The following is a 27,499-nucleotide window of genomic DNA, read 5'->3' as shown; positions in this document are numbered from 1 at the left end:
TTCCAACCCAGACCTTTAAAGCAAGTAGCCAAAGTAAACCACAAAAGAGAGAAAAAGAGAGAAAGGTTATAAAACCACCTCAGATAAGAACAGCCTTCTACATAGCAAGTTATTGAGCTTCTGGTTAAAAACACGAGATGTCTAAAAAGCATGAAACAGTATCTGAGCTTCAGTATAGAAATTATAAACAAGTAGATAGAAAGGAGATAAATTCCAAATCCTGACCCAATCATCATCCATATGAAGCTGAGATTTGACCGGAGATTAAAAAAATTACTTTCTCCTTCCAAAGTGATTAGACCACCTTCCTCCAAGCTAACACCCTCCTCATGTGCTGGACTACAACTCCTCATCAGCTTGATTGAGTGCAATTGTAGAAAGCCCATCTGGAGGGCAATAGGTAGGGAAGCCTAGATTAAGTAATATTCACTTACCAATTTGATTTCTGCTAGGTGAATAAAATGCATTGACAACGGCAGCTCCAGTTATCCATCTGCAGAAAATTTAATTATTGCATGGAAATGTTAAAGTTAAAGTCCATGGGAGGAGGAAACACAATAGATTTTAATTCCTTTAAATCTGGATATTATTTTAAAAAACACATAAACGGCGTATTTCTGGTGATTGAAAGAAGAACCATGAAAAGGCTTCAGCTTTCTACAGCATTTTATTTGCTTGCGTGCTTGTTTGTTATCTTGGCTGGGATGGGATGATAAATTGTATCAATCTGAAGCAAATCTTTCAATTTTTTAATAAATACAGTGATCCCTCGGTTAGCGCGGGGGTTACGTTCCAAGACCTCCCGCGCTAACCGATTTCCGCGTTATACTGGATGCGGAAGTAAAAACACCATCTACGCATGCGCGCCATTTTTTTTCATGGCCGCACATGCGCAGATGGTGGAGTTTGCGTGTGGGCGGCGGGGAAGACCAAGGGAAGGTTCCTTCAGCCGCCCAACAGCTGATCTGCTCCGCAGCGCGGAAGCAGCGAGGAGCCGAAGATGGGGTAAAGGCAAAGGGGAAACTGAAGCTTTCTCCTGTGACAGGGAGGGAATTCCGGACAGCCCTATCCCTTCAACAGGAAGGCGGGACTGGCACCGCTTCTTCTTCTTCTTCTCGCTCGGGAAGATGAGACAATCGCCGTCGCCCGTCCTCGTTCCCGCCCTTTCCCACCCCATCCGTCTTTTCCTATCCAAACGCGCTCTAGTCACGAAACTTCTGGCAAGTCGTGCTCAGTTGGCAGCCTCCGATGCCCCCGAAGGTGCAACCCTGAGACGGGAATTGTGGAGGAGGTTGGACGTCCGAAACAAACGTGCTGTGTGTGCGTGTGAGGAGAGGGTAGGTGGTGGATGGTGCGCGTGCGTGCGGGAAATGATCCTCGCAAGCTTTTAAATTAAAGAAACATAGAAACATAGAAGACTGATTATTATTTTGATTATTTTATTATTAATTATTTTTTAATTAATATTTTTTGAAAAACCGCGTTGCAGCGTTTCGCGCTAATCGAGAACGCGCAAATCGAGGGATCACTGTAAATGAGCCTCCCTCAGATGAAATAAGCCGCAAGCCTAATCCTGCAATGAACCCTGAGCTGTTTTTCCTAAGGCACTCCTCTATATATCACTGCTCACAGTCACCCATGCCCTCATCACCTCGAAGCTCAACTACTGTAATGCTCTCTACATGGGGCTACCTTTGAAAAATATTCGGAAACTTCAGATTGTGCAGAATGCAGCTGCGAGAGCAATCATGGGCTTTCCCAAATATGCCCATGTTACACCAACACTCCGCAGTCTGCATTGGTTGCCTATCAGTTTCCGATCACAATTCAAAGTGTTTGTTATGACCTATAAAGCCCTTCATGGCACCGGACCAGATTATCTCAGGGACCACCTTCTGCTGCACGAATCCCAGCGACCAGTTGGGTCCCACAGAGTAGATCTTCTTCGGGTCCCGTCAACGAAACAATGTCGCTTGGCGGGACCCAGGGGAAGAGCCTTCTCTGTGGCGGCCCCGGCCCTCTGGAACCAACTCCCCCCAGAGATTAGAATTGCCCCCACCCTCCTTGCCTTTCGCAAGCTACTTAAAACCCACCTCTGCCATCAGGCATGGGGGAATTGAGATCCTCTTTCCCTCTAGGCCTTTACAATTCTATGCATGGTATGTATGTATGTATGTTTGGTTTTTATATTAATGGGTTTTAATAGTTTTTAATATTAGATTACTATTGTACACTGTTTTATTGTTGCTGTTAGCCGCTCCGAGTCCCCGGAGAGGGGCGGCATACAAATCCAATAAATAAATAAATAAGTAAGTAAACAAACAAACAAACAAACAAACAAATAAATAAATAAATATGCAGTAACCACATAAATCTGTTAGCTTTCCATTATATTTGTCAATAATGGAAGGAAGAGAAGGGCTAGGCAAGAGGTGGGCTGCTGCCGGAAAGCCTAATTGGCAGCCAGGGGTGCACTGCTATCCGGAACGCTAAATTGGGCTCGCCTCCGCGGCTCGTGAGTGCTAGCGGGGCCAGCACAATTTTGCTTCTGCCCCTGTGTAGGTAGCAAAATCATGCATGGAGCCGCAGGTGCGCCCGTGTTTTGGTGAGGTTTTTTTGCTTCCGCGCATGCCAAAACATGGGTGCACCTGTGGCTCTATGCACAATTTTGCTACCTCCACAGGTGCAGAAGCCAAATCACACTGGCTCTGCTAGCCATGGCGGCGAGTCCAATTTAGTGTTCCAGCTAGCAGCCCACCCCTGTTATCAGCCTACCCCTGGACTAGGCCCTAAAGATGGAATTTGACCTGAAATGTTTTGAACATGTTCAAGCAATATCTTGGAACTGAATAAACATTGCTGACAATTCTTTTATTTTTAGGATTACGTGAGAAATAAAGTAACTTAAATGTATCCATAATTAGGGAATTACACCAAAGTCATATTGACAGATATGTTTTAAAGATGTACTCTGCTTTGAACAATAATCAATGTTCTGCCTGGTTAATTGCTGATCAACCAAATACAAGAGCAATTTTGCTATTATTTCAACCTAGTTATACTATTTATTCATAATAAACATTTTTATTGGCTTACTTTCAATTAATCCAGACAGTAAATAAGCATTCTTTGGATTACTTTATTGTTTATTCCCCATGGCCTACATGGAAACTAATTTTAATCTTCTCCTAATCAAGGTAACAAACTTGTTTTTCCACTGTAGAAAGTATTTGACTAACTTGGTAGTTTGCAGTTGTGCAATTGGTTTCATATACTTAATAATATATGACGTTCTTCATATAAAAATACTCAAGATCATATTTCTTCCTCAGAAAGATTTTGGACTTATTCCATGACATTATTTACGCCTATGCATACCAGTACTATTAATACTAATTTTTCATAGTTTCCCATTGTTGTACCGTAAATACAGGAGTTCTTTGGTGAATTGATGCATTATCACTATATTACAGTTCCCTTATGTTATTTAGACTCACATCGCATCATTTGTCAAAAGCTCATTTTGTTATAATATTATAATAAAATATAAAACCACTTACTGATATACTAACACTGGCTGCTCTGAATATCATCCCATCTACTACTATCTTGTTTTAAAAAAGGACATAATGTCCCAGCTAATCTCTGAGAACTACTGCAAACATACTTCCATCACAGTTAAATGAATGGAATAGGAATTAAATGAGCCAGCAATAGCACATAAATGATAATTATATTACAATTGTTATCTCTGAGCAGCTTTCTCAATGATGGTAGGGAATTCTGGAAGTTTTAGTCCAAATATATTTGGAGTATGAGGTTAAATATCAGAAAATAATCCCTGTGCATTCATTCACATATGCATAGGGACTATGTATATTATATATTTATATATTTTCTTAGATTTGTATGCCGCCCCTCTCCGTAGACTCGGGGCGGCTCACAGCAATAATAAACAATATATAACAAATCTAATAATTTAAGAGAAACACTAAAAAACCCGTTATTAAAAGCAAACATACACACAAACATACAATACATAAACTGTATAGGCCCGTGGGAGATGTTTTAATTCCCCCATGTCTGACGGCAGAGGTGGGTTTTAAGGAGTTTACGAAAGGCAAGGAGGGTGGGGGCAGTTCTAATCTCTGGGGGGAGCTGGTTCCAGAGGGTCGGGGCCGCCACAGAGAAGGCTCTTCCCCTGGGTCCCGCCAAACAGCATTGTTTAGTTGACGGGACCCGGAAAAGGCCAACTCTGTGGGACCTAATCGGTCGCTGGGATTCGTGCGGCAGAAGGCGGTCCCGGAGATATTCTTGCCCAATGCCTATGACTAGAGTTGTCATTGGGCTCAAGAGCTCCTCATTTCAACCCTGAGCTACAAATATTCTGCTTTATCTGTACAATCCAACTCATTCAAGATTTTGCCTCAATCCGCCTTAGCCTATTAAGTTTTTTACTTTCAGTTCCTTACTCAAAGGAGAAAAAGTAGTGCCTTTCTATATAGGAAAAGACAGTGGATCATCAGCATATAAAGGGGCTGAGCTGGAAATGACAGAATTGATTGTGGACTCTATCCTCATTACTGATGGGAAAAAACTACCAAAGCATTCCATCCAATCAGAAAGCTTTTGCTTCATTTACTAGTCATTTCCCTTTCTGCAAGATGCAATTTTTTTTCTTCTAGGGAAAGAAATGAAGGTTGGAATGATGCTCCCCCAAAAAGCTTGTTGGAAATTATAGAGTAGATTGCATATTATTTGGGAGGCATTCATCATTCAGAATTATTAATCAAATAGAAATTGCTCACATCACACAACTGTGCTATTATAGACACATTCTATAATAGGTCCTTTAGGAGGGATTTTTCTCAACATGTGGATTTCTTCTCACACCGTTGCACATCTGTCAGGTAACAGAACTAACAAAACAGATGTGAGCTCTAGGGAAAAATTTCAGAAAAATGACCCCAGATGACTATGTTTATCTCAGTTCATGGAGATTTTTCTAGTGCTACAGATGGAGTTTTAAAATATTTCTTCACAACAGGGAAAGGTACTATTTTTAGCCCAACAGCCACACTCAGGAGTGAATGATAGGTTAGGAATTCTAGAAGTATATATTTGTAGGAATACACAAACATTTTTCTCAAAAATACACAGAAGAAATTGGCAGCGATGGCTGCAACAATGAATGGACTGAGGAAGGAATGCAAAGTGGAGAGATTAATCTTAATTATGGGAAGCCATCCATTCCAGGGGAACATATTTCCCTTTTAGCATAAGGAATGATCACTACAGCATAAAGTTGGTAGTCTTTTTGATTACAAACAGATGTTCTTACAAATGCTCAACAAGCCATATTTAAATTCTAACTATGTAAATACGTACTCATCTTTGTCCACTTTTTCTTTAAGTTTCTTTAACCTTTCCTTCTGGCCAAATCTTAAGTTCTCAATCAAGTTCGCAAAATATTCTTCTTCCTTGTAGGTCAACTTAAATAAAAATATGAGAGAACGAGCAATGTTTATTATACATACAAAAATATACAAAGAAACTGTGGAAAATATTTGGGCAAAATACAGTTGGCTAGTTTATAGCTAGGTGTGTTATATAAACATAGCCATTGTGACTAGCTTGAAGTACAGTTTATTGTGCAAAACAAGGCAATTTAATTTATTTAATAAATATTGATTCAATTAACTATGAATAAATGTGTTGTATAATCACAATCAGAGAGAAAGAGAGAGTTGAATATTGGACTTATATTTATAGTTGACGTATAAGCATGTGCAAGCCCTATATATTCCTGGAGGATTCTCAATTTCTTATCTATTTTATCACACAGAATAGCAACTGTATTATACACTGCTCAAAAAAAAATAAAGGGAACACTTAAAAAAACCCAGAATATAACTTCAAGTAAATCAAACTTCTGTGAAATCAAACTGTCAACTTAGGAAGCATCATTGATTGACAATCAATTTCACAAGCTGTTGTGCAAATGAAATATTCAATGAGAATATTGATTCAGATCTAGGCTGTGTTATTTGAGTGTTCCCTTTATTTTTTTTTTGAGCAGTATATGTTGTGCTTTAACTGTAATCACTATAGTTTGTTTGAGTATGCCTACAGGTTCTCCTTGTTTCTCCTTTTAAAAAATAAAGAGAAGCGAGCAAGAAACATGGGTGAACAACAAATTGATGTTCCCATTTCTGCACAGTGGAGAAGAATAAGACTTTTGAGCAAAATGTCTGCACAATTAACTCTGCTCACTTAGCCACAAACTCCAGTAGTTCAAATGTTATACTATAAATATCCTACAGTAAAGGGATAATGCTGGAATAGTAATAAAACAAGAATGTATTGTGAACGTATACATTAAGAGTTATTTTAATATTGGATTGATTGATCAATCATTAGAGTTAATACGTAGAAGTAGAAACAGTGTCCCAAAGTCTAACTAAATCCCAGCGACCGGTTAGGTCCCACAGAGTTGGCCTTCTCCGGGTCCCGTCGACTAAACAATGTCATTTGGCGGGACCCAGGGGAAGAGTCTTCTCTGTGGCGGCCCCAGCCCTCTGGAACCAACTCCCCCCAGAGATCAGAATTGCCCCCACCCTTCTTGCCTTTCATAAACTTCTCAAAACCCACCTCTGCCATCAGGCATAGGGGAATTGAAATATCATCCCCAGGCCTATATAATTTATGTATGGTGTGTTGTGTGCATGTTTTTTAAATTATGGGTTTTTAACTTTGTATTATTAGATTTGTATTGTACATTGTTTCTATCATGCTGTGAGGCGCCCCGAGTCTACGGAGAGGGGTGGCATACAAATTTAATAAATAAATAAATAAATAAAATAAATGTTCAATTAATACATGTCGGCTAACAGCTGATGGAGTCAGAATAGGGTTCTATTTTGAATACAGTGGTGAAAATTGTGATCTGTGAATATTCTTATCAATTCGCTATCATGATGTATTCTACTGCACAACCAGAAAATGGCTTTTTATTGTTTTATTTGATTAGATTTCTAATGGTAACATTAGCAATATTTGTGGGTATCCTTCAGACCATTAAATCAGTTTTAATATTCTCTATATTTTGCAAGGTCAATTTGCAAAATGCATCTTTTTGATATTTTATCCTTCTAGTTTCAGTTATTAGGATATAAATTCAACTCATCCTAATGTGATCTTATAGCTTCATTGATTGAAGTGTATGAAGCCTTTTCCTAGCTAAGTATCATAATCAGATTTTTAGAAAAAGCAGTTAAGATTATTCTCAACTGAACCAGGCTAGGTTTTAAGAACTATCCATAAGAATGTTTCTAATTTGTAATTAAGTCAACTTTGCGGATGTAAAATATTATAAAACAAGGGTTCCTCGAGGGCAGTGATGACAAAGCTTTTCGGCATTGAATCCCGAAAAAGTCATGTAGAAATGTCGTGTGCACACTTGTTGTGGCCGCACTGCAAAAAAGGTGAAGTTCCAGGTTCTAGTGTCCATGCACACCGGATAATCTGCTGGCTGGTATGCATATGCACAGCAGTTTTTGGCACTTCTGCGTGTGCAAAGGACAGCTGATCATCCAGAAACCCGGAAGACAAACAAGCAATGCTGCACTTTTTCAGATATCTCCTAATTAATAGAAAGTGGCAGCTGTTCAACATAATAACATATCTAGCTTTCTGGCATAACTATTTTATTATTATTTATTTATTGGATTTCTATGCTGCCCCTCTCTGAGGACTCGGGGCGGCTCACAACATATACAATATATAGTACAAAATATCTTAAATGCAATTAACTAATTAAAAATCTACTCCCCCCAAAAAACCCATTAAAAACAATCATGCCATTCACTCCACCTTCTCTCAATACATTCATTGACCAGGGGGTGAGATGTAATGGCCCCAGGCCTGGCGGCATAAGTGAGTCTTCAGACTCTTACGGAAGGCGAGGAGGGTGGGGGCAGTATGAATCTCCGGGGAGAATTGATTCCAGAGGATTCCAGGCTGGGGCCTCCACAGAGAAGGCTCTTCCCGTAGGCCCCGCCAAATGACAGGTTGACGGAACCTGGAGTTGACAGAACCTGGAGAAGGTTGACGGAACCTGGAGAAGGCTGACTCTGTGGGACCTGACCAGTCGTTGGAATTCATACGGCAGAAGGTGGTCTCGGAGGTATTCTGGTCTCATGACATTTAGGGCTTTATAGGTCATAACCAATGCTTTGAGTTGTGTCTGGAAACCGATTGGCAGCCAATGCAGACTGCAATGTAGACCAGTGTTGGAGAGATATGCACTGTTTGTGTGGCTGCATTTTGCACAATTCGTAGTTTCCGAACGCTTTTCAAAGGTAGCCCCATGTAGAGAACATTGCAGTAGTTGAACCTTGAGGCAATAAGGGCATGAGTGACTGTGAGCAGCAACTCTCTGTCTAGGTAGGGCCACAACTGATGCACCTTATAGCTTATTAATTTAGCTAATTTCTGTAACCTTTTATAATAGCATTAATCTTGCATTGCGTTTGCCCAGGTTCATCCGGTGCACCAGTTGCGGCCCTATTTGGACCGGGAGTCACTGCTCACAGTCACTCATGCCCTTATCACCTCGAGGTTCGACTACTGCAACACTCTCTACATGGGGCTACCTGTGAAGAGTGTTCGGAAACTTCAGATCGTGCAGAATGCAGCCGCGAGAGCAATCATGGGCCTCCCCAGATATGCCCATGTCTCATCAACACTCTGTGGCCTGCACTGGCTGCCGATCAATTTCTGGTCACAATTCAAAGTGTTGGTTATGACCTATAAAGCCCTACATGGAATCAGACCAGAATACCTCCAGGACCACCTTCTGCCACATGAATCCCAGTGGCCGATTAGGTCCCACAGAGTTGGCCTTCGACTAAACAATGTCGTCTGGTGGGACCCAAGGGAAGAGTCTTCTCTGTGGCGGCCCCGACCCTCTGGAAGCAACTCCCCCCAGAGATTACGACTGCCCCCACCCTCCTCACCTTTTGTAAGTCACTAAAACTCATCTTTGCCGCCAGGCATGGGTAAATTGACACACACCAATTATCAAAGTTGATGTATGGTTTGATTGGATTGTGTGATTATTTTATTATAAAGATTTTAAATTGTATTTTTTAAAAATTGGATTTGTACACTGCTTATGTTGTTGTGAGCCACCCCGAGTCTTCAGAGAGGGGTGGCATACAAATCTAATAAATTATTATTATTTAATTATTATTATTGGATTTTTACTTCCTGCTTTAATCAAACAATAAAAAATTACTGGCTTTAAAAAATAGCAATGGCATAATTTCCCATTAAATCCTTTATCAGAGATGTCTCTACCAATGTAGCTTTCATAAAATAATAGTCATAGTTTTGTGTTTTATAAATTAAATTAAATTAGATTATTATTGGGGAATCCTTCCACAGGTCCTCAATAAATGTGGGGTAGGCAAACCACAATATTTAAGGACAATATTGAACTTTGGACAATTTTAAAACTCCTGACTCCATAGCCGTGAATTCTATTTCTGTGTATGTCCAGAATAGTGGATGATTACTAAAATTGTGCAGGATTTTACAATTAATAAGGTCTGTGCAAAAGCATTATATGTTTTTCTTCCTGTGTATGTATATATAGCTTTATGAGGTTTTTTTTTTTTTACAGTTTACACCTTCAGTATGGATACATAATGTCTGTTGTTTACAATACATTTAATGAAGACTTACACCTTGGTACTCCTTGTTTAATTTCTCAATATCTGTCAGAATCTCATCAGGATAGCCAATTCGTTCTTTAATTGCCACAGCCTAAAAAAATGATGCAAAATGAATTGGAATCAAATTGTAAATTGAGACAGCACGGGAAATAGTTACAGGTTGTCAACTTACAACATTTTTTGATCAGATCTAGTTTTTACAAGCAGATCATGATGCTATTGTCCAATCCTGGCATTTTCCTAAATGTTCTTTTGGGGGTTTTCCAATAGATAAATACCGTAACAAAATATAATCAATTCAGGCAACATTTCTGAATCGCTCTCTAGTTCTTCTTTTTCCATTTGAATGCAGAATAATTTCTTTGTTGCCATTTAAATAAAATGTAATAATTTTCACTCTGAGTTCATGAATGACAAAAACATTGTGTTTTCATATTACCAATTACCCATTTTTGCTTTCAGAATTGATGCTAAAGCCACACAAAGATCTATTTACATATTTATGAAATTTATTGACTACCTTTCCTCTAGAAACTCTAAAGTAGTAAACAATATGTGGTCCTCTCTATCTATCTTATTCTCAGAAGACCTCTGGAAATAAGTTATACTGAGAACTTTTTAACAGTCAAGCTAATAACTGAATTAGGCACTCAAAAAAGCGACACTGTGATCTTTTTGTATATGTTATTATTTTTTAAATGTAAACCAGAGGTCAAAATGCAGGACAATACATAGAAACATAAAAGATTGACGGCAGAAAAAGACCTCATGGTCCATCTAGTCTGCCCTTATACTATTTCCTGTATTTTATCTTAGGACGGATATATATCCCAGGCATGTTTAAATTCGGATATATATCCCAGGCATGTTTAAATTCAGTTACTGTGGATTTACCAACCACGTCTGCTGGAAGTTTGTTCCAAGGATCTACAGTGATCTCTCGATTAGCGCGGGGGTTACGTTCCAAGACCTCCCGCGCTAATCGATTTCCACGTTATAGTGGTGCGGAAGTAAAAAACACCATCTACGCATGCGCGCCATTTTTTTCATGGCCGCACATGCGCAGATGGTGGAGTTTGCGTGTGGGCGGCGGGGAAGACCAAGGGAAGGTTCCTTCAGCCGCCCAACAGCTGATCTGCTCCGCAGCGCGGAAGCAGCGAGGAGCCGAAGATGGGGTAAAGGCAAAGGGGAAACCCCATCTTCGGCTCCTCGCTGCTGCCGCGCTGCGGAGCGGATCAGGTGTTGGGCGGCTGAAGGAACCTTCCCTTGGTCTTCCCGCCGCCCAGGCAAAGGGGAAACCCCAAGATCGCTTGCCGCTTGCCGCTTGCCGTATTGCAGCTTGGAGCCTTGCTTCGCCTCCTTCGCTGCAATACGGCAAGCGGCAAGCGGCAAGCGATCTTGGGGTTTCCCCTTTGCCTGGGCGGCGCTGGGGCCATGCGGAGCCGCTCATCTAGGGGGGCGTGGACCGGCAAGGTGCCCTCCGCTCTCTCTCTTTCTCTCCCTGTTACCGGTGTGGTATAAGAGAGAGAAAGAGAGAGAAAGGAGGGCGACTTGCCAGTCCACGCCCCCCTGGATGAACAGCCTCGCATGGCCCCAGCGCCGGGCTCCGCTGTTGCCTCCGCCCCCATTCGGCTCTGCAGCTGAGAGGCCTTCCCGGCAGAGCCCTCCCCAACAGCTCCCGCCGCCAGCGCAAAAAAGAAAAGAAAAAAAAATCCCCAAAAGAGGCAGGCACAAAGCGGGGGCACAAGGGGAGCTGCCCGGCAGAGGTTGCTTTTTTTCTTCTCGTGGGCAAGTGGAGGGGGGGAGAGAGAGAAGGGAGGAAGAGAGTGTGAGAGAGGAAGAAAGAGAGAGAGAAATGATAGAAAAAAGGGGAAAAAAAGAGAAATGAGAAAATGATTGAAGCATAGTGACAGGAAAGAAAGAGAAAGAGACAGAGAAGTGACTCTTGGTGATGACGTATGACGTCATCGGGTGGGAAAAACCGTGGTATAGCAAAAAAAACCGTGGAGTATTTTTTAATTAATATTTTGTGAAAAACCGTGTTGTAGCGTTTCGCACTAATCGAGACCGTTCTAATAGAGGGATCACTGTATTACTCTTTCAGTAAAATAATATTTTCTCATGTTGCTTTTGATCTTTCCCCCAACTAACCTCAGATTGTGTCCCCTTGTTCTTGTGTTCACTTTCCTATTAAAAACACTTCTCTCCTGAACTTTATTTAACCCTTTAACATATTAAATGTTTCAATCATGTCCCCACTTTTCCTTCTGTCTTCCAGACTATACAGATTGAGTTCATTAAATCTTTCCCGATAAGTTTTATGCTTAAGACCTTCCATCATTTTTGTAGCCCGTCTTTGGACCTGTTCAATTTTGTCAATATCTTTTTGTAGGTGAGGTCTCCAGAACTGAACACAGTACTACTGAGTTGGTCAAACAGAAGCTCTTAGGATACTTCCAGACCACTAAAACTACTGTTCAAAAGTTCTGCTGTATCTGTTCATTTTCTCCCCTCCTTAAAAGTTTATTTTTCCCTAACAAGAAAAATAATGAGAATAAAAATGGGAAAGTAAAGATGTTTTCAGATGCAAGACGGAGATGTTGTTATCTGAAGCTTTTCTTATAATATGTTCTAGATAATGAAGAATGATTTCATGGTAAAACATCTCTGAAGCATCCATATGCTATTTCATTTTACAATGCATTCTGAGACAAACAGAATGCATAAGTGAGGGCAATCTGTATTTAATTAATGGTAGTACTGCCAATATTTATTTATGTCAATTTGGAAAAGTGAGATTGGGAATTAGCCAATAATTTACCCGAAATAGGATATATTTGCTTCCTCTCTCTATATATATATTACTCTTTTGTTAGAAAGACTGTACTGTTTAAATTTTAAATGAAGGAAGTATTCTCAAATTACAAGATAACTGTTAAACAAATCTTGCCTTTTGTTCTGCTTTCTTTTTGGTGTCTGCATCCATCCAAGAGAGTTCTTCCAGTATTTTAATAAAAACTTCACGGATTTGTGTAATCATTTCTTGAACCTGGGAATATATGGTACAATAAGATTAAGGTTGTAATCCCAGACCTGCTTATTCCAAAGGAAGAGCAATAAACGTAGTGAGACTCACTTCTGTCTAGACATTTCTAGAGTAATACTCTTAATTATAATTTTGTCATAAGTCATGTTCTGAAATTTTATATTTCAACTGTTGTGGCCAGAAATACTAATATTTGTTTTTTCAAAATAAGTTGACAATGGCAAAAAGTTAAATTGCTATAATTGCAAAACTAAACTAATTAAACAGAATAGATCTTCAAAACAATAATTTGAATGCTTACACATTCAAATGAAAGCTAGTGCTAACTTAACATAATATTATCCTACAGCCAGATAATTGTTTTTTATCACCTGTTTGGAGAATTTAGGATTAAAACTCCAAATTTTCTCATATAAAGCATCTATATATTTATTGATGAGCTAGAGGCTTTACTTAAAAAAAATTAACTTAATGCCAATGAATTCATTCTGAGAAAAAAAAAATCAATCTTGTTTATTTATTAAATGTATATGTTTAAAACCAATCCAGAAAGTCCTTATTAAAATAGACGGAATTTGATTCCAATTTCCTGGATAAAATATTTGCACAACTGAATTGTGTTATTAAAGGATTGCAATATAGGTGTGCAAAAAACAACACCCATGAAACTAACCAATATAACAGCAAGATACAATCTGAATGCAGATGATCCCCAAAGTCATACTTTGCCTTATTGACCTTGGAGGGCAACACATACCCATTATTAGTCTGGCTGCCAAAGGATATTGATTAAACTAGCTGATTAAATCTGCTTTGCAATCATTCTAAGTACAAGATGTTTTTTTAAAAAATCTTTACATATTTTCTTTTTTGGGCAACCAGCTCTTCAGTTTGCTATTCCTAGATAATTTGTCATTCAGTTTTCCTCTGCAGAGGGTTCTTCACATGTTTTCTATTGCAACTCTAAAATTAATCAGAATCGATCTAGAAGAGACCTTGGATGTCTTCTGGTCCAACTGCTTCTACACACCATTTCAGATAGGTGGCTGTCTTTTCTTAAAAATCTCCAGTGATGAAGACCCTACAACTTCCGAAGGTAAGTAGTTCCACTGGTTAATTGTTGTCATTGTTAGGAAGTTTCTCCTTAATTCCAGATTGCTTCTTTCCTTGATTAGTTTTCATTCATTGTTTCTTGTCTTGCCTTTGGTTGATTTGGGAAATACAGTGGTACCTCTTCCTATGAACGCCTCTGCTTACAAACTTTTCTAGATAAGAACTGTATTTCAAATACTGAAATACTGCTATCATGTCACCCCTAGTCAGTGATGAACTGCTAGCCAGAACACCTAATTGGGCTCGCCTCCACAGCTCTGAAGATACCATGAGTTCGAGCGGAATTATGCTTCTATAACTGTGCATGTAGCAAAATAGAGCACGGAGATGCAGGTGTGCCCATGTTCTGGTGAGGGTTTTTTTGTTCCACGCATGATGAATTCATTATGGTAATGCTTTTGGATGCCCCCAAACACTTGGCCTTTCTGTCTGATACTGATATTGTAAAAGCCATAGTTGCTGCAGCAATTGCTCAACATGTGCCTTTTGATCTGGAATTACAATTTGGAAAGCTTCTGCTATTGTAACGCCTGAGAGATTTTAATACTTTTTGATCCATTTCAACTGGCTTGGCTTTCTAAATACCAGCTGAAGAAGACTGAGGCAGTCGTTTCTTTAAAATTCTTTATTTGGTTCAGCAGGAGAAAGTTCTTTTTGGAAAGTGACTTCAGCTTAGAATGCAACTGACTGTAACAGTGTCAGAACGCTCCTTATATACTTTTACTTTCCTGCCTAAACCCAACTGTCAATGTTTCAACCAATCAGACGCTTAATACACCATTTAACTTATTTACATTGCTTCAATGCATATTTAACACCGGCCATAGATACGAAGGAACGTCATCATGTGGAAACTGATGACTCCTTTTCTGACAGCCATTAAAGAAACTATTGTCCTCCGGCAAGTTATTTTTTGCTCTTTCTGGTAAATAGTCCACACTGGAAGCTTCATGCCTGCAGGTAACATTACCCAAAGTGCTTTACTTTTTTATGTATTTATCTATTTAAAGCATTTATATCAATCTTATCTCATAATCAACTCTGAGCAGCTCCAATCAAAAATTAAAACAGTATAAAAGCCACAATAGCTATAAAACTAAACACATTAAAAATAACAATGGGTGCAAAGCAATACAGGCTAAACTGTTTGTCAGAAGGAGTACAGTTCCCTTCCTTCTGGCCTGTGTCTACTATATGAGCCCAGAATACTTTCATTCTTTTCTGGTCTTATAAAACAGAATCACAGGATCTTCCCAAGCAGTTGTTAATATGCCTTGTTTGGTTTCCAAACTTCTACTGCAATATTCCTGCCATTCATATGAACTGAACACCTCCTTAAGTTATCATATCAATGATAATTACCATATGTTTGCTCTCTCCAGCAAAAGCTTCTTGGACATAGAGCCGCCCCACAGCATTCCCCATAATGCTGTTGACGTAGTTTGCACAACGGCGCCAAATTGCAGCATCTGAGGTTGTGCCATACAAAACCTGCAGAGCATAAACATAAATCACTTATGCATGTGGCAACAAGCAAAAACACATGAATTTGGAAACAGTTCATGTCCTCCCTGAATGCTTTTAATCAGTGTTTAATGAAAAGTGTTTGTGGATAAGAGACATTTAAAAAGTGGGAGAGTAAAATAAGAACACATTGCCCTTTGCATTGTTTCAGGAGTTTGGAGAATGTCAAGCAGGCTCTATCAAGCTCAGCAGGCTGAGAAATTTTGTGCTTTTTTCCCCTTTAAGTACAATTACTTGAAAACTGTAGGAAAGTATCTTTTATTTGGTACTGCCTCACAGCCATCCTAGGCAATAATAGCTCTTCTTAGAAGAAAGGAAATGACCCCTATAAAGATAAAAGTTAGCAAGACCTCAGCATACTAGCTAATGACATGATTTTTACATGTTCTGGAATGTTTATTCTGCTTTTTGATATTATTACACTTCCTCACTTCTCCTTTCTCCTCCTCAGATATGAAGGAAGATATGAAGCAAATAGGACTGAGTCATAAACCCAACATTCTGGAAACAAGGAATGGCCAGACATTGAGCAGAGAACTGGCTTCTAGGGGAAAGAAGAGCCGTATTAATTTTACAGCATTCCCCTGCAGAAAAAGCTCCAGACAGTTTCAGAGATTTGCCTGCAATCTTTTACAGTAGATGAATTCTGGCAAAACCTGAAAATAATGAAAACAGTTTTCTGGATTTTACTTTTAATGGTGATTTAGCACTAGATTTGAAGAAGGACCGGAAGTCTACACTGTAATACCGGAATGTAATACAGTGATACCTCGTCTTACAAACGCCTCGTCGTACAAACTTTTCGAGATACAAACCTGGGGTTTAAGATTTGTTTGCCTCTTCTTACAAACTATTTTCACCTTACAAACCCACCGCCACCGCTGGGATGCCCCGCCTCCGGACTTCCGTTGGCACCGAAGCACCCATTTTTGCGCTGCTGGGATTCCCCTGAGGCTCCCCTCCATGGGAAACCCCACCTCCGGACTTCCGTGTTTTTGTGATGCTGCAGGGGAATCCCAGCAGGGGAATCCCAGCAGCGCAAAAATGGGCACTTCGCTGGCAATGGAAGTCCGGAGGTGGGGTTTCCCAGCGAGGGGAGCCTCAGTGAAATCGCAGCATCGCAAAAACACAGAAGTCCAGAGGTGGGATTTCCTATGGAGGGGAGCCTAAGGGAAATCCCAGCAGTGCAAAAACAGGCGCTTCGGCTGGCAAAAGGGGTGAATTTTGGGCTTGCACGCATTAATTGCTTTTCCTTTGATTCCTATGGGAAACATTGTTTCGTCTTACAAACTTTTCACCTTAAGAACCTCGTCCTGGAACCAATTAAGTTTGTAAGACAAGGTATCACTGTATTTATTAAATCACTTTCTGGCCTGCAAAGTTTTACAATAGAATTTTTGACTGATATTTTGTTTTGAGTTTTGAAAACTATGTTACAACAAAGGAGCCATTCTGGGTTATCCTTCCTTCACAACCGTGGTGGCTATATAGTGTGCATTTATACACATCCAAGGACAAAGGGGAAGATATCCCCCAAAAAGAGGACGTAGTTAAAAAAAATTTGGATTGTGCAGAGATGGATATGATGACAAGAAGGCTGAATGATCAAGAAGAATCTGACTTTTATATTATTTGGGATAAAGTTTATAAATGGATAGATAAGAATAAAGTTGAAAATAAGGTAATGAAAACTGTATGAATATAATCAAATGTTATTGATATTTTTTGTTGTTGCTATGTTGTTGGTTTTTCTTTTTTATCAATTTAACTTTATGTTTATTAGAATATGCAAACAAAATTCTTCTTTTCAATTAGAATATTAGTTTGACTTAAAGATTTAAGATTTTATCCTTTTTTCTGTATTAAAAATTGACTTCAAGAAAAGAGGGGTAATTGTAACCCCTACTATGTGTTTAAATGTTTGTAAGTTTGTATGTCTTTTTACTGAAAACCAATAAAGTTTTTGGAAAAAATATATACACATCCAAGGAGGATCAGTCTATTTTTCTTCTAAGTGATCTGTAATTTGTGCACACCAAAAAGTCAAAATTGTGGTGAAATCCTTCTATATCTTACCAAACAGGTAATAGTGACCTGCTGTGATATTTCATACAAAAACATTAAGAAAATTGTTTCACATATGTGTCCCTTACTACAGGATAAGAAGCAGCATAGTCTGCACTTGGAGACTGAATAGTGGAATGGTTTTATAATTTATAAAACACCCAGTATATCCAAGAGAGTGTTTTAGAGCCAAGCTTTTCCCCTTGAAATATTGGCAGGTGCTTGCAGGATTTTCACGGCTTCTCTGGGGGAATCATTGCATTTTAGACAACACCTCACCGAGGTCTCTCCAACCTCCAAACTAATTCTGTTGATCATAACATTGTATCTTCCTGGATGAAGCATCAGAGTTCTGCTTAAGTAACATAATGTTCCATAACCTTGGTATAATTTTGTAATTTAATTAGCCTTTTGATCATGGTTCATTTCAAATCTGTTGCAACCCATTTTATTTTTGTAAGGGACGTGCAGTATGCAACCCTTTTAGATAATGGGCCAAAGCTGTCCTTTGAGTCATACCTGGAAGCCATTCCCTAAGAAAACCCAGTGTAGACTAGGATGAAGTGAGAAGGCCTGTGATGGGAGTTATTTATGTAAGTTAATTGTTAAATTAAAGTTTGTTAAAATGAATACAATTACTTAATTACTGTTTATATTAATGTAATTAAGTATGTATTTAGAAACATAGAAGTCTGACGGCAGAAAAAGACCTCATGGTCCATCTAGTCTGCCCTTATACTATTTTCTGTATTTTATCTTAGGATGGATATATGTTTATCCCAGGCATGTTTAAATTCAGTTACTGTGGATTTATCTACCACGTCTGCTGGAAGTTTGTTCCAAGGATCTACTACTCTTTCAGTAAAATAATATTTTCTCATGTTGCTTTTGATCTTTCCCCCAACTAACTTCAGATTGTGTCCCCTTGTTCTTGTGTTCACTTTCCTATTAAAAACACTTCCCTCCTGGACCTTATTTAACCCTTTAACATATTTAAATGTTTCGATCATGTCCCCCCTTTTCCTTCTGTCCTCCAGACTATACAGATTGAGTTCATTAAGTCTTTCCTGATACGTTTTATGCTTAAGACCTTCCACCATTCTTGTAGCCCGTCTTTGGACCCATTCAATTTTGTCAATATCTTTTTGTAGGTGAAGTCTCCAGAACTGAACACAGTATTCCAAATGTGGTCTCACCAGCACTCTATACAGCGGGATCATAATCTCCCTCTTCCTGCTTGTTATACCTCTAGCTATGCAGCCAAGCATCCTACTTGCTTTCTCTACCGCCTGACTGCATTGTCCACCCATTTTGAGACTGTCAGAAATCACTACTTTAATTTTGTATGACTCCTAGAGTCATTTCTTCTGTTGGTATGGGTGGGTGAACTAATCTCATTGGGATGAGCTACTTCCTCAGATACACTTGACCCATGCCATGAAGGATTTTAAAGGTGATAGTCAACACCTTGAATTGGACCAAGAAATGAACTGGCAACCAATGCAGCTTGCAGAACAGCAGTGTAACATGAGCCATTCTGGAGGCCCCAAGAACTTTACAAACAGCTGTGTTCTGCACCATACTTCTGCATAGTCTTTAAGGGTAGCCCCATGTATAGCATGTTGCAATAGTTCAGCCAAGAGATGATCAAGCTAGGGTGACTGAGCATAGGGACTCTAGGATCCAAGTAAGAGCACAACTGGCATACAACATGAAGTTGTACAAAGGCTTTCCTAGCCAAAATTGCCATCTGCACAGAACTCAACATCTCTTGGCTTCGCTATATGCAACACTCCATTTACTTATGCATAATTTAGAACATTAGCTATATTGTAATGAGCTATTGAGAATATTTTCAGTTCATATTTTCAATACAGATCTACCATACACTCGCCCGCCCTTGTTTGTTTTTTGTTTTTCTCTTTCTTTCTTTTTTTTGGTTATGTTTGTTTGTTTGTTTTCCCATTTCTGATTGTTTCGTTCTATTCTGTTTTGTCTTTGGTTAATGCATATTGCCTAAAATTTGATACACAAACTTTTGTTTCTATATTGCTGTCTGTACCTCAATGTATTTACTGTATCCTTGTAAATAAAACTTTATAAAAACAAAACAAAAAAACCCCATCCCCAGTTCCACTCAGTCTTACCAAGATTTATCCAGAGCCTGTTGCCCCCCTCCAGAACCCCAGCACCATAACAGGGCAGTGACAGCATCACTTGGGACACCTAGCTTGGAGGTGTAAAACTGAGTATCATCAGCATGCTGATGATACCTCGTCCCATGGTAGTGGATGACCTCACCCAGCAGCTTCATGTAGATGTTAAAAAGAAATGTAGAAAGTCCTGCAGCACAGTACCATGGGCTAGACCAGCGATGGCGAACCTATGGCATGGATGCCACAGGTGGCATGCGGAGCCATATCTGCTGGCACATGAGCCATTGCCCTATCTCAGTTCCAACGTGCATATGTGTACCGGCCAGCTGATTTTTTGGCTGGCACAGAGGCTCTGGGAGGCTGTTTTTGGCTAACAGAGAATGTCTGGAGGGATGGGGAGGGAATTTTTACCCTCCCCTGGATTCAGGGAAGCCTTTGGAGCCTGGGGAAGGCAAAATATGAGCCTACTGGCCCCACCAGAAGTTGGGAAACTGTCCGTTTCTGGCCTTGAGGGGGTGGGGGAGGCTGTTTTCACTATCCCCAGGCATTGAATTATGGGTATGAGCACTCATGCACATGCGATAATGCACAGGCATGCTCTTTCGGCACATGAGGAAAAAAAGATTCACCCTCACTGGGCTAGACCTTTTACTCTCTTTCAACACTGATTGAGACTGACCTTGGAAAAAAGCCAAACAAGTGTAAAACTGTGCCACCTAGCTCCAAACCCTGCACTCAGCCCAAAAGGATATCATGGACAATAGTGTTGAGGGCCACTGAGAGGTCAAGGACAGCAAGGATGGATGCATGACCCTCATCCTGCTCTCGTCAGAGATCATTGACAAGTGTGCCTAATGCTGTTTTTGTCCCATAATTGGCCTAAATGGAAAGGCGTCCAGATAATCCATTTTATCCAGGACCCTCTGATGTTGCCATACACCTTCTCTACCCTGTTCCCTAAAAACATAGTGGACAGCTGGCTGGAAATTATCCAAACAGGTAGGATTAAGAGATGGTGTTTTGAAGAGGAGGCAAACCAGAGCTCCTTGAAAGTTCCCAGAAACATCCCCTCCTGCACTGAGAAATTTATCACTGCCTGAACCCACTGTCTAGCTCTTTTCAAAACTTCCAGCTCCTTCATGAACCGCAGGGAATATCAGAAACAATTGAATGAGAGCAGGAGAGACTACACAGATACAATCCTATCCAAAGCCTGGGTTGCCCTTTGGTTCCAGGATGCAACCAGAGCTTTGGCAAGACAGCGCAGCAAATATCCCCTGATCCCCTGGAACCCATTTGCTAGGATGGACAACTCAAATGGATCGAGCCTTCCTACATTATTATTATTATTATTATTATTATTATTATTATTATTATTATTTATTGGATTTGTATGCCGCCCCTCTCCGCAGACTCGGGGCGGCTAACAACAGTAACAAAACAGTAAAATCCAATATTAAAAACAGTTAAAAACCCATTATATAAAAACCAATCATACATACAGACATACCATGCATAAAGTTTTAAAGGCCTAGGGGGAAAGTGTATCTCAGTTCCCCTATGCCTGGTGGCAGAGGTGGGTTTAAGCAGCTTACGAAAGGCAAGGAGGGTGGCGGCAATTCTAATCTCTGGGGGGAGTTGGTTCCAGAGGGCCGGGGCCGCCACAGAGAAGGCTCTTCGCCTGGGTCCCGCCAAGCGACATTGTTTGGTTGACGGGACCCGGAGAAGACCCACTCTGGGGGTTGGGACAACACAAGAGAATCTCAAGGTCGCCAGGGAATGATTTGACCATGAGAGAGGGATAATGACAGATCCCCATCAGACCATATTGCCATTGCTCTGACTACGCAGTCATATCCAACAGGTGACCACTGTCTTGAGTTGGGCCCAAACTGACAAAAAATAATTAAATAAATAAAATAAAATGTGCAACTTTTTATGTGGTTGGGGGGTGGTCCGGAAGCTGCATCCAAGGTTTTCAAAGGTGACATGTGGCTTGTATACCCTTTCTTTATATGTGTTGGATATTGGTAGTGAAGAAGATATCTTCAGTATTGATACTGCAACTTTATCATCAATAATCATCTACCTATCATCTATCTGTTTATTCCTGTTCCTTTAATCTTAGGTGAACAGATTAAAATAGTCATTAAATTCTGCTCTGTGTACAGAAAAGGAACAAGTTATTTTGTTTTTTAATAATTATATAAATAGTACAGCAAAGATGAAAGAACTTCAGAGAAATGTTATCAGCAAGGTTCAAAAGAACAGTTAGGGCACCTACACTAATTTTCCTGAAGATGGTATTGCTTGTTCTATTTTACTTCAGTTTAATTTTTGTATTTTTGTGTTATACTGCAGAATGTAATATTTAACAGAACAACACCATCTTCCAGTTGTAAATTTAATTTTCCTCAAAATATAATTACAATTATGTCATGAATGAGAGAGAGTGGAGACTAAATTCCAGCCAAAGTTAAATTCTTTTCGTCTGGAAAAACAAAAAACAACAGTATTCCACTTAAGAAGAGCCATGCTGAATCAGGCCAAAGCCCATCGAGTCCAGCATTCTGTGTCACACAGTGGCCCACCAATTGTCCATGGGGATCTGAGCATAAAGAGAAGGCAAGACCCTCCCTTTCCCTGGACCCCCAACAAGTGGTACTCAAGGGACTCCTGCCTGCCTCAACCAACATAGAGGCAGCACTTGGGCATCCATTTCAATAACCATCTATATGCTTGGCATCCATGAATCTGTCTAATCCTGCCTTGAAGCTATCCAGGCTGACAGCTGTCATGACCTCTTCTGGAAGTGAATTCCATAAACCAACGGCCCTCTGGGTGAAGAAATATTTCCCTTGATTTGTCCTCACTTTCTTACCTATGAGCTTTAGGGAGTGCCCCCTTGTCCTAGTATTGTGTGATAGAGAAAAGAATTTTTCTCTATTCACCTTTTCTATCCCACGCATGATTTTATACACTTCAATCAAGTCACCTCTTAAATGCCGTCTTTCAAGGCTGAAGAGACCAAGGTGTTGTAACCTAGTATCATAAGGGAGGTGCTCCATTTCCTTGATCATTCTTGTTGCCCTTTTTTTGCACCTTTTCCAGTTCCAGTATATCCTTCTTGAGGTGCGGTGTCCAGAACTGTACACAGTACTCCAAGTGAGTAATGTGTACTTAAGTTAAGTACTCCAACTTAAAATAAGCACTCCATTTTGGTTGACTTGGATCCAGCACTTCAACTAATCACAGAATATTTGAGGTGGAGAGAATTTTAAAGGTCATTTAGTCTGTCCTATACATTCCTATACATTGTGAAATCTATCCATTCTGTTCAATTTAGACCAAAGCATTTACAAACTTATGAATGGGTCATGGTTATGGATTTACAACTCTGAAACTTCCCCATAATGTTGAAAAGGGAGAAGAATGTTGGGAGGCAAAGTTCAACAACATTTGGAGAACCAGAGGTCCTCATTCCAAGTTTTGAAAAACAGGATCAAATAAATTCACAATTTCTTATTTTGCCTCTTTGATGGAAATCAAAGAACTCTTTGTTCCTGAGACCAACATCACAATTGTCCAAACATGAAAGGGGTGTGCCAATTGTGAGCTACCAGCCAATATTTTCAAATTGCTGTCTAAATATCAGAATGCTCATAGAAATATCAGGAGTTCTATTCAAAGGTTAAGTGTAAAAAATGAATTTATGGATTTCTATACCTTACGGAAATTATTCCTTGTGTCTTTGTAGTCGCGACTTAAGCTGCTCACCATATCCATGATGTATCTCCAACTTATGTAGTTTTGAAGTTCTCTGTATAATAAAGCAACAAGAAGCACCATTTGTTGCTATTTGCGAAGCTACAAAATACATTGGCATGTTCAAAAAATAAAAACTTAAAATTCATTTGGCATGCATACCTGGCAGTGTAATTGGGAATGACAGACTTCAGCTTTTTAAAATATTCTCGATCAACCACAATTATATTGTCTGTATCTTTAACTTCAATTGACACTGTTTGCATTATTTTATTTATAAATTTTAGCCAGTCAAATGTCTATGGGGAGAAATAAATGTTACATAGGATAAAACACTTGACAATGTTATGCTTAGCATTAAGTCTTTATCATTGATTCTGCCAAATACATTATATGCTTTAGGAAGATTGTTGGTCTTTTTTAGCTGAGTTATAACCCTTCTTTATATTATATTTAAAATATAATAAGGAAATAAAAGAAAAACAATGCAGAGTTATTAACAACATTCAGAAACAACATATCACAGGGCGAAGACGCATCCCAAACTCATTACAAAACTATTTTATTAGAGTGTGCTACTTTATTAAACTAGGTTCCCATTCCCAAATATTTTAAGGACTCAAATCTAGATAAAGGTTTTAGGATCCCTCCACATTTAGTTGCTGGATGGATTAATACCTAAGTGGTGTAAGTGGTCCCATATACTATTAGTATATATTAGTATTGAATGAATGATTATGATACAGTGGTACCTCTACCTAAGAATGCCTCTACTTAAGAACCTTTCTAGAGAAGAACCGGGTCTTCAAGATTTATTTTGCCTCTTCTCAAGAACCATATTTCCAGGAAATTTGAGAGTGGCACGAAGGCCTGGCCACTTTCCTGCCATTCTTCCTTTAATCCCGGCCACCTCGGGCTTTTCTGGGCTGCCAGAGGAGCCTTTTGGTGGTGCTTAAGGAGGCTTTGGCAGTCCAGATGGGAGGTGCGTGCTCCTCCTCGCCGCCTCAGAGTCCCTCTTTTTTTTTTTTTAAGCCTTAAAGTTTTGGAATTTTTTGATTCCCCTCCCCTCCCCTTCTTTTTTGGCAGCGACTGTCCCCTTCCTCTTCTTCCTCCTCCTCTTCCCACCCAAATTCTGAGCTTTTATTTCTTTCCTAATGGGTTTGCACGCATTATTTGCTTTTACATTGATTCCTATGGGAAAAATTGCTTCTACTTACAAACTTTTCTACTTAAGAACCTGGTCACGGAACGAATTAAGTTCTTAACTAGAGGTACCATTGTATATTTCAGTGAATTTTACTGACATATTGCTTATCAAAATAATTCGCATTGACTGCTTCCTCTTTTGTCATTTGATTTTCTACAGCTGGACTGCTCCTGTAAACAAATTTCTCATAAGAGGAAAAAAACTTAAAACCTTTGATAATAACAATAAGCCACTGTTAAGCAGTTTAGCTGTGCTCAAAAAACTCTTGGCCAACAGGCAATAAATTAAGTTTAATAGCTTTAATTTAAAATTAATGAGCTGTAAAACAATCAAAGGCCTATAGTTCTAAAAGCATTTACATGATGGTAATTCCTATAATCAGAGAGACAGCCGTGGTTTCAAGAGGTCTTAGATATGTTTAAGGATTATGCCAAATGTATTTAGGAACAAAATGAAAGGAATTGTCACCCTGATTAGCGGTAACAATAAGTATCTGTAGTTTAACAGTTTATCGACTTAGATTTTGAAAACTGACATCAGCATATGACATTTGAAAATTAAATTGTGGCTTGAGAAATTGATATTTGGCTGAGTTCTTCTCCTTTTATGAGATGTGTCTTGTATGACGCATGCCCCCAAATCTAGTTTTTAGAATCCCATCCTGTCTTTCTGGCAGCAGTGTAAGACATAAATTCTGTGCTCTTCTGTATATTTGGATGTACAAAATGATGAACCTGATTAGGGCCACCTTATCTGGTCTGCAAATATCCAGAAAACTACAAGAGAACTCCCAAGACATACAGAAAACACTAATGTTCACTTAGTGTTATTCTGAACGGGTTCTAGTTTGAATGGTATAGATATGAAGTAATTGACTTTGAAATGAATTCAATTCAATGAAAGTTATTGACTTTGAAATTATTTTTAGGGGATTCTAGCAGGTTAAAGTTAAAAAAACCCACGAAAATAAAACCAGAAGATCAAATTACAATTTAAATCCAATATTAATGGTATCCAGACAAAATATTTTAGGAGGTCATCAAGCAGGTAAACCTTTTTCAGCTGCAAACTACTCTTACGTTTAAATTTTTAAAAAATGAAAGAGGTTTTGTTTATTTCATACTTTCTTGAGTATGTTTCAAAGTTATATATGCTGAAAGTTACTGTTAATACAAACCTATTAATAGTACAAACTTTAAACCTATTAAGTTTAAAGAACACGTCAACAAAAGATATTATTTAATCAGAAGATTGATATATCGTATTAGAACTTAGTGCCAAAGAATTTAGCCTTGGGACGTAGGTTCTGTTCCTATCCTTCCGTCACATGAATAAATTTGTCCTTATTAAATATCATGTAAGTATCATATCTTCCATAAAATGTAGATATGATTATATCTCTGTTCACTGGGCCAAAGAAACAATTTATATCACTAAACTTTGTCCTGCTGTTAAGAGTTGATTTGCAACAATAAACTGCAGCTTAATTTCACTGTTCAAATCTACTTGAAGATATAGAGGCAGATGTAGATTTTGGTATCAGTGGTGGGTTGCTCCTGGTTCAGACCAGTTCCTAGTGTTGGTGGCAGGAGACTCTGGCCACTTGCCTGGGATGAACAAACCAGTACCAAATCATTTACAACCCACCGTTTTGTGTGCGTGTGTAGGTCTTGGCATATTTAGGTTTCTTCCCATGTAAATTTCAGAGCTTCCGGGTGACATTTCGACGAAGTCCCACTCATCACTTTCAGGCTGGTGCTTTCGGCTTTAAGCCTGAAGATGACGAGTAGGACCTCGTCAAAACATCACCAGGAATCTCTGAAACTTACACAGGAAGAAACCCAAACATGCCAAGACCTACATAGCTGTACCCGTGAAAATTTATGAAAATATCCTGGTTGGAATAAACAAAGCAGTGACTGAAATGATGGTATTCTTTAGAACAAAAAAAACAAGGCACTATTTTAATAGGATTTGACAGGAACATTGACAGGAACCCATTTAGTCACATTATAATCTTTACCACCAAATAACTATTTCATGTGATTGTTAATTGCCAGGATTAGGTCATGCAACCAGTTTATTAGAGTATTTGCTTTCTTTCCCTGCTATCAGTTAGATACACAGCAGGCTGATATATTTAGCTTAGCATTTTTAGTTCAAAAGCTTCATCTTAAACTTTAAAAAGGGGGGTTTTTTTTACTACCACACTGTGGGTGTGGCTTATGCAGAACGCCCTGTATTTTCTTTCAACATATTTCAGTGCAAATTGGGGGCTCTGGGGTGGAGCTCCATTTTCACTACCCCACTGTGCCCCCACCGTCTGGGCAGCAGCCCACTGCTGGTTATATTGCTAGTCAATGGCAGAAGCGGTTTGCAATATTGTACCTGTTTATTGATTTCCAAGGAGAAATTTGTTTGGAGATCGCTCAGCTTTATTTTGTAATATAACAAAAGTGGATCACTTCTGTCTTCATCTTTGGTTGTGATCTAAAAAAACCAAACAAATTTATACTATAAAAATGAGTGGCTTTGAGGAAAGAACAGCAGAAAAACCAAAAACAAAAACAGATACAAAACTTAATACAGAAGGCAAAGCAAATCTTCAAATCAAAGAGATTAAGGCATAATTGTTAGTATATAAAGGTAGAAGAAAGTATGAAGTTATCGTCCGCAGGACAATATACTAGGAAACACAGACGCCTTCTCTATCCTCTTGCTGAAGGTGGGGATTATGCTATGCAACTTTCCAAGAACATAAAAGTCTCATCCTCAGAACACTCAGATTCAAAAGAATGTAACAGAATAGATCCTGGGCAGGACAAAGGTTCTTCTTAGCATGAGAACAAGGAGTAAGTAGAGTTGCTACTGACTAGACTGTCATTTG

The 27,499-nt window shown here is 39.2% G+C and overlaps 1 protein-coding gene across 4 annotated transcripts in view; it reads right to left on the bottom strand.

The window, feature by feature from the left end:
- MME (membrane metalloendopeptidase) overlaps positions 1-27,499 on the bottom strand; it is a 122,597-nt gene that overhangs the window by 16,086 nt on the left and 79,012 nt on the right. For all 4 annotated transcript variants that reach the window (XM_070753477.1, XM_070753474.1, XM_070753473.1 and 1 more), the window contains exons 10-17: positions 27,001-27,102; positions 23,568-23,704; positions 23,367-23,460; positions 15,259-15,387; positions 12,688-12,786; positions 9,748-9,828; positions 5,389-5,492; positions 435-493 (exon numbers count right to left, since the gene is read on the bottom strand). In XM_070753477.1, coding sequence (XP_070609578.1) covers positions 435-493; positions 5,389-5,492; positions 9,748-9,828; positions 12,688-12,786; positions 15,259-15,387; positions 23,367-23,460; positions 23,568-23,704; positions 27,001-27,102 — 805 coding nt within the window. The remainder of the gene's footprint in view (positions 1-434; positions 494-5,388; positions 5,493-9,747; positions 9,829-12,687; positions 12,787-15,258; positions 15,388-23,366; positions 23,461-23,567; positions 23,705-27,000; positions 27,103-27,499) is intronic.

Source organism: Erythrolamprus reginae, chromosome 5 (genome assembly GCF_031021105.1).
Source record: "Erythrolamprus reginae isolate rEryReg1 chromosome 5, rEryReg1.hap1, whole genome shotgun sequence".
NCBI classification, from domain to species: Eukaryota; Metazoa; Chordata; class Lepidosauria; order Squamata; family Dipsadidae; genus Erythrolamprus; species Erythrolamprus reginae.
The sequence above is the reverse complement of the archived record's forward strand: the minus strand, read 5'-3'. Positions and strand labels throughout refer to the sequence as shown.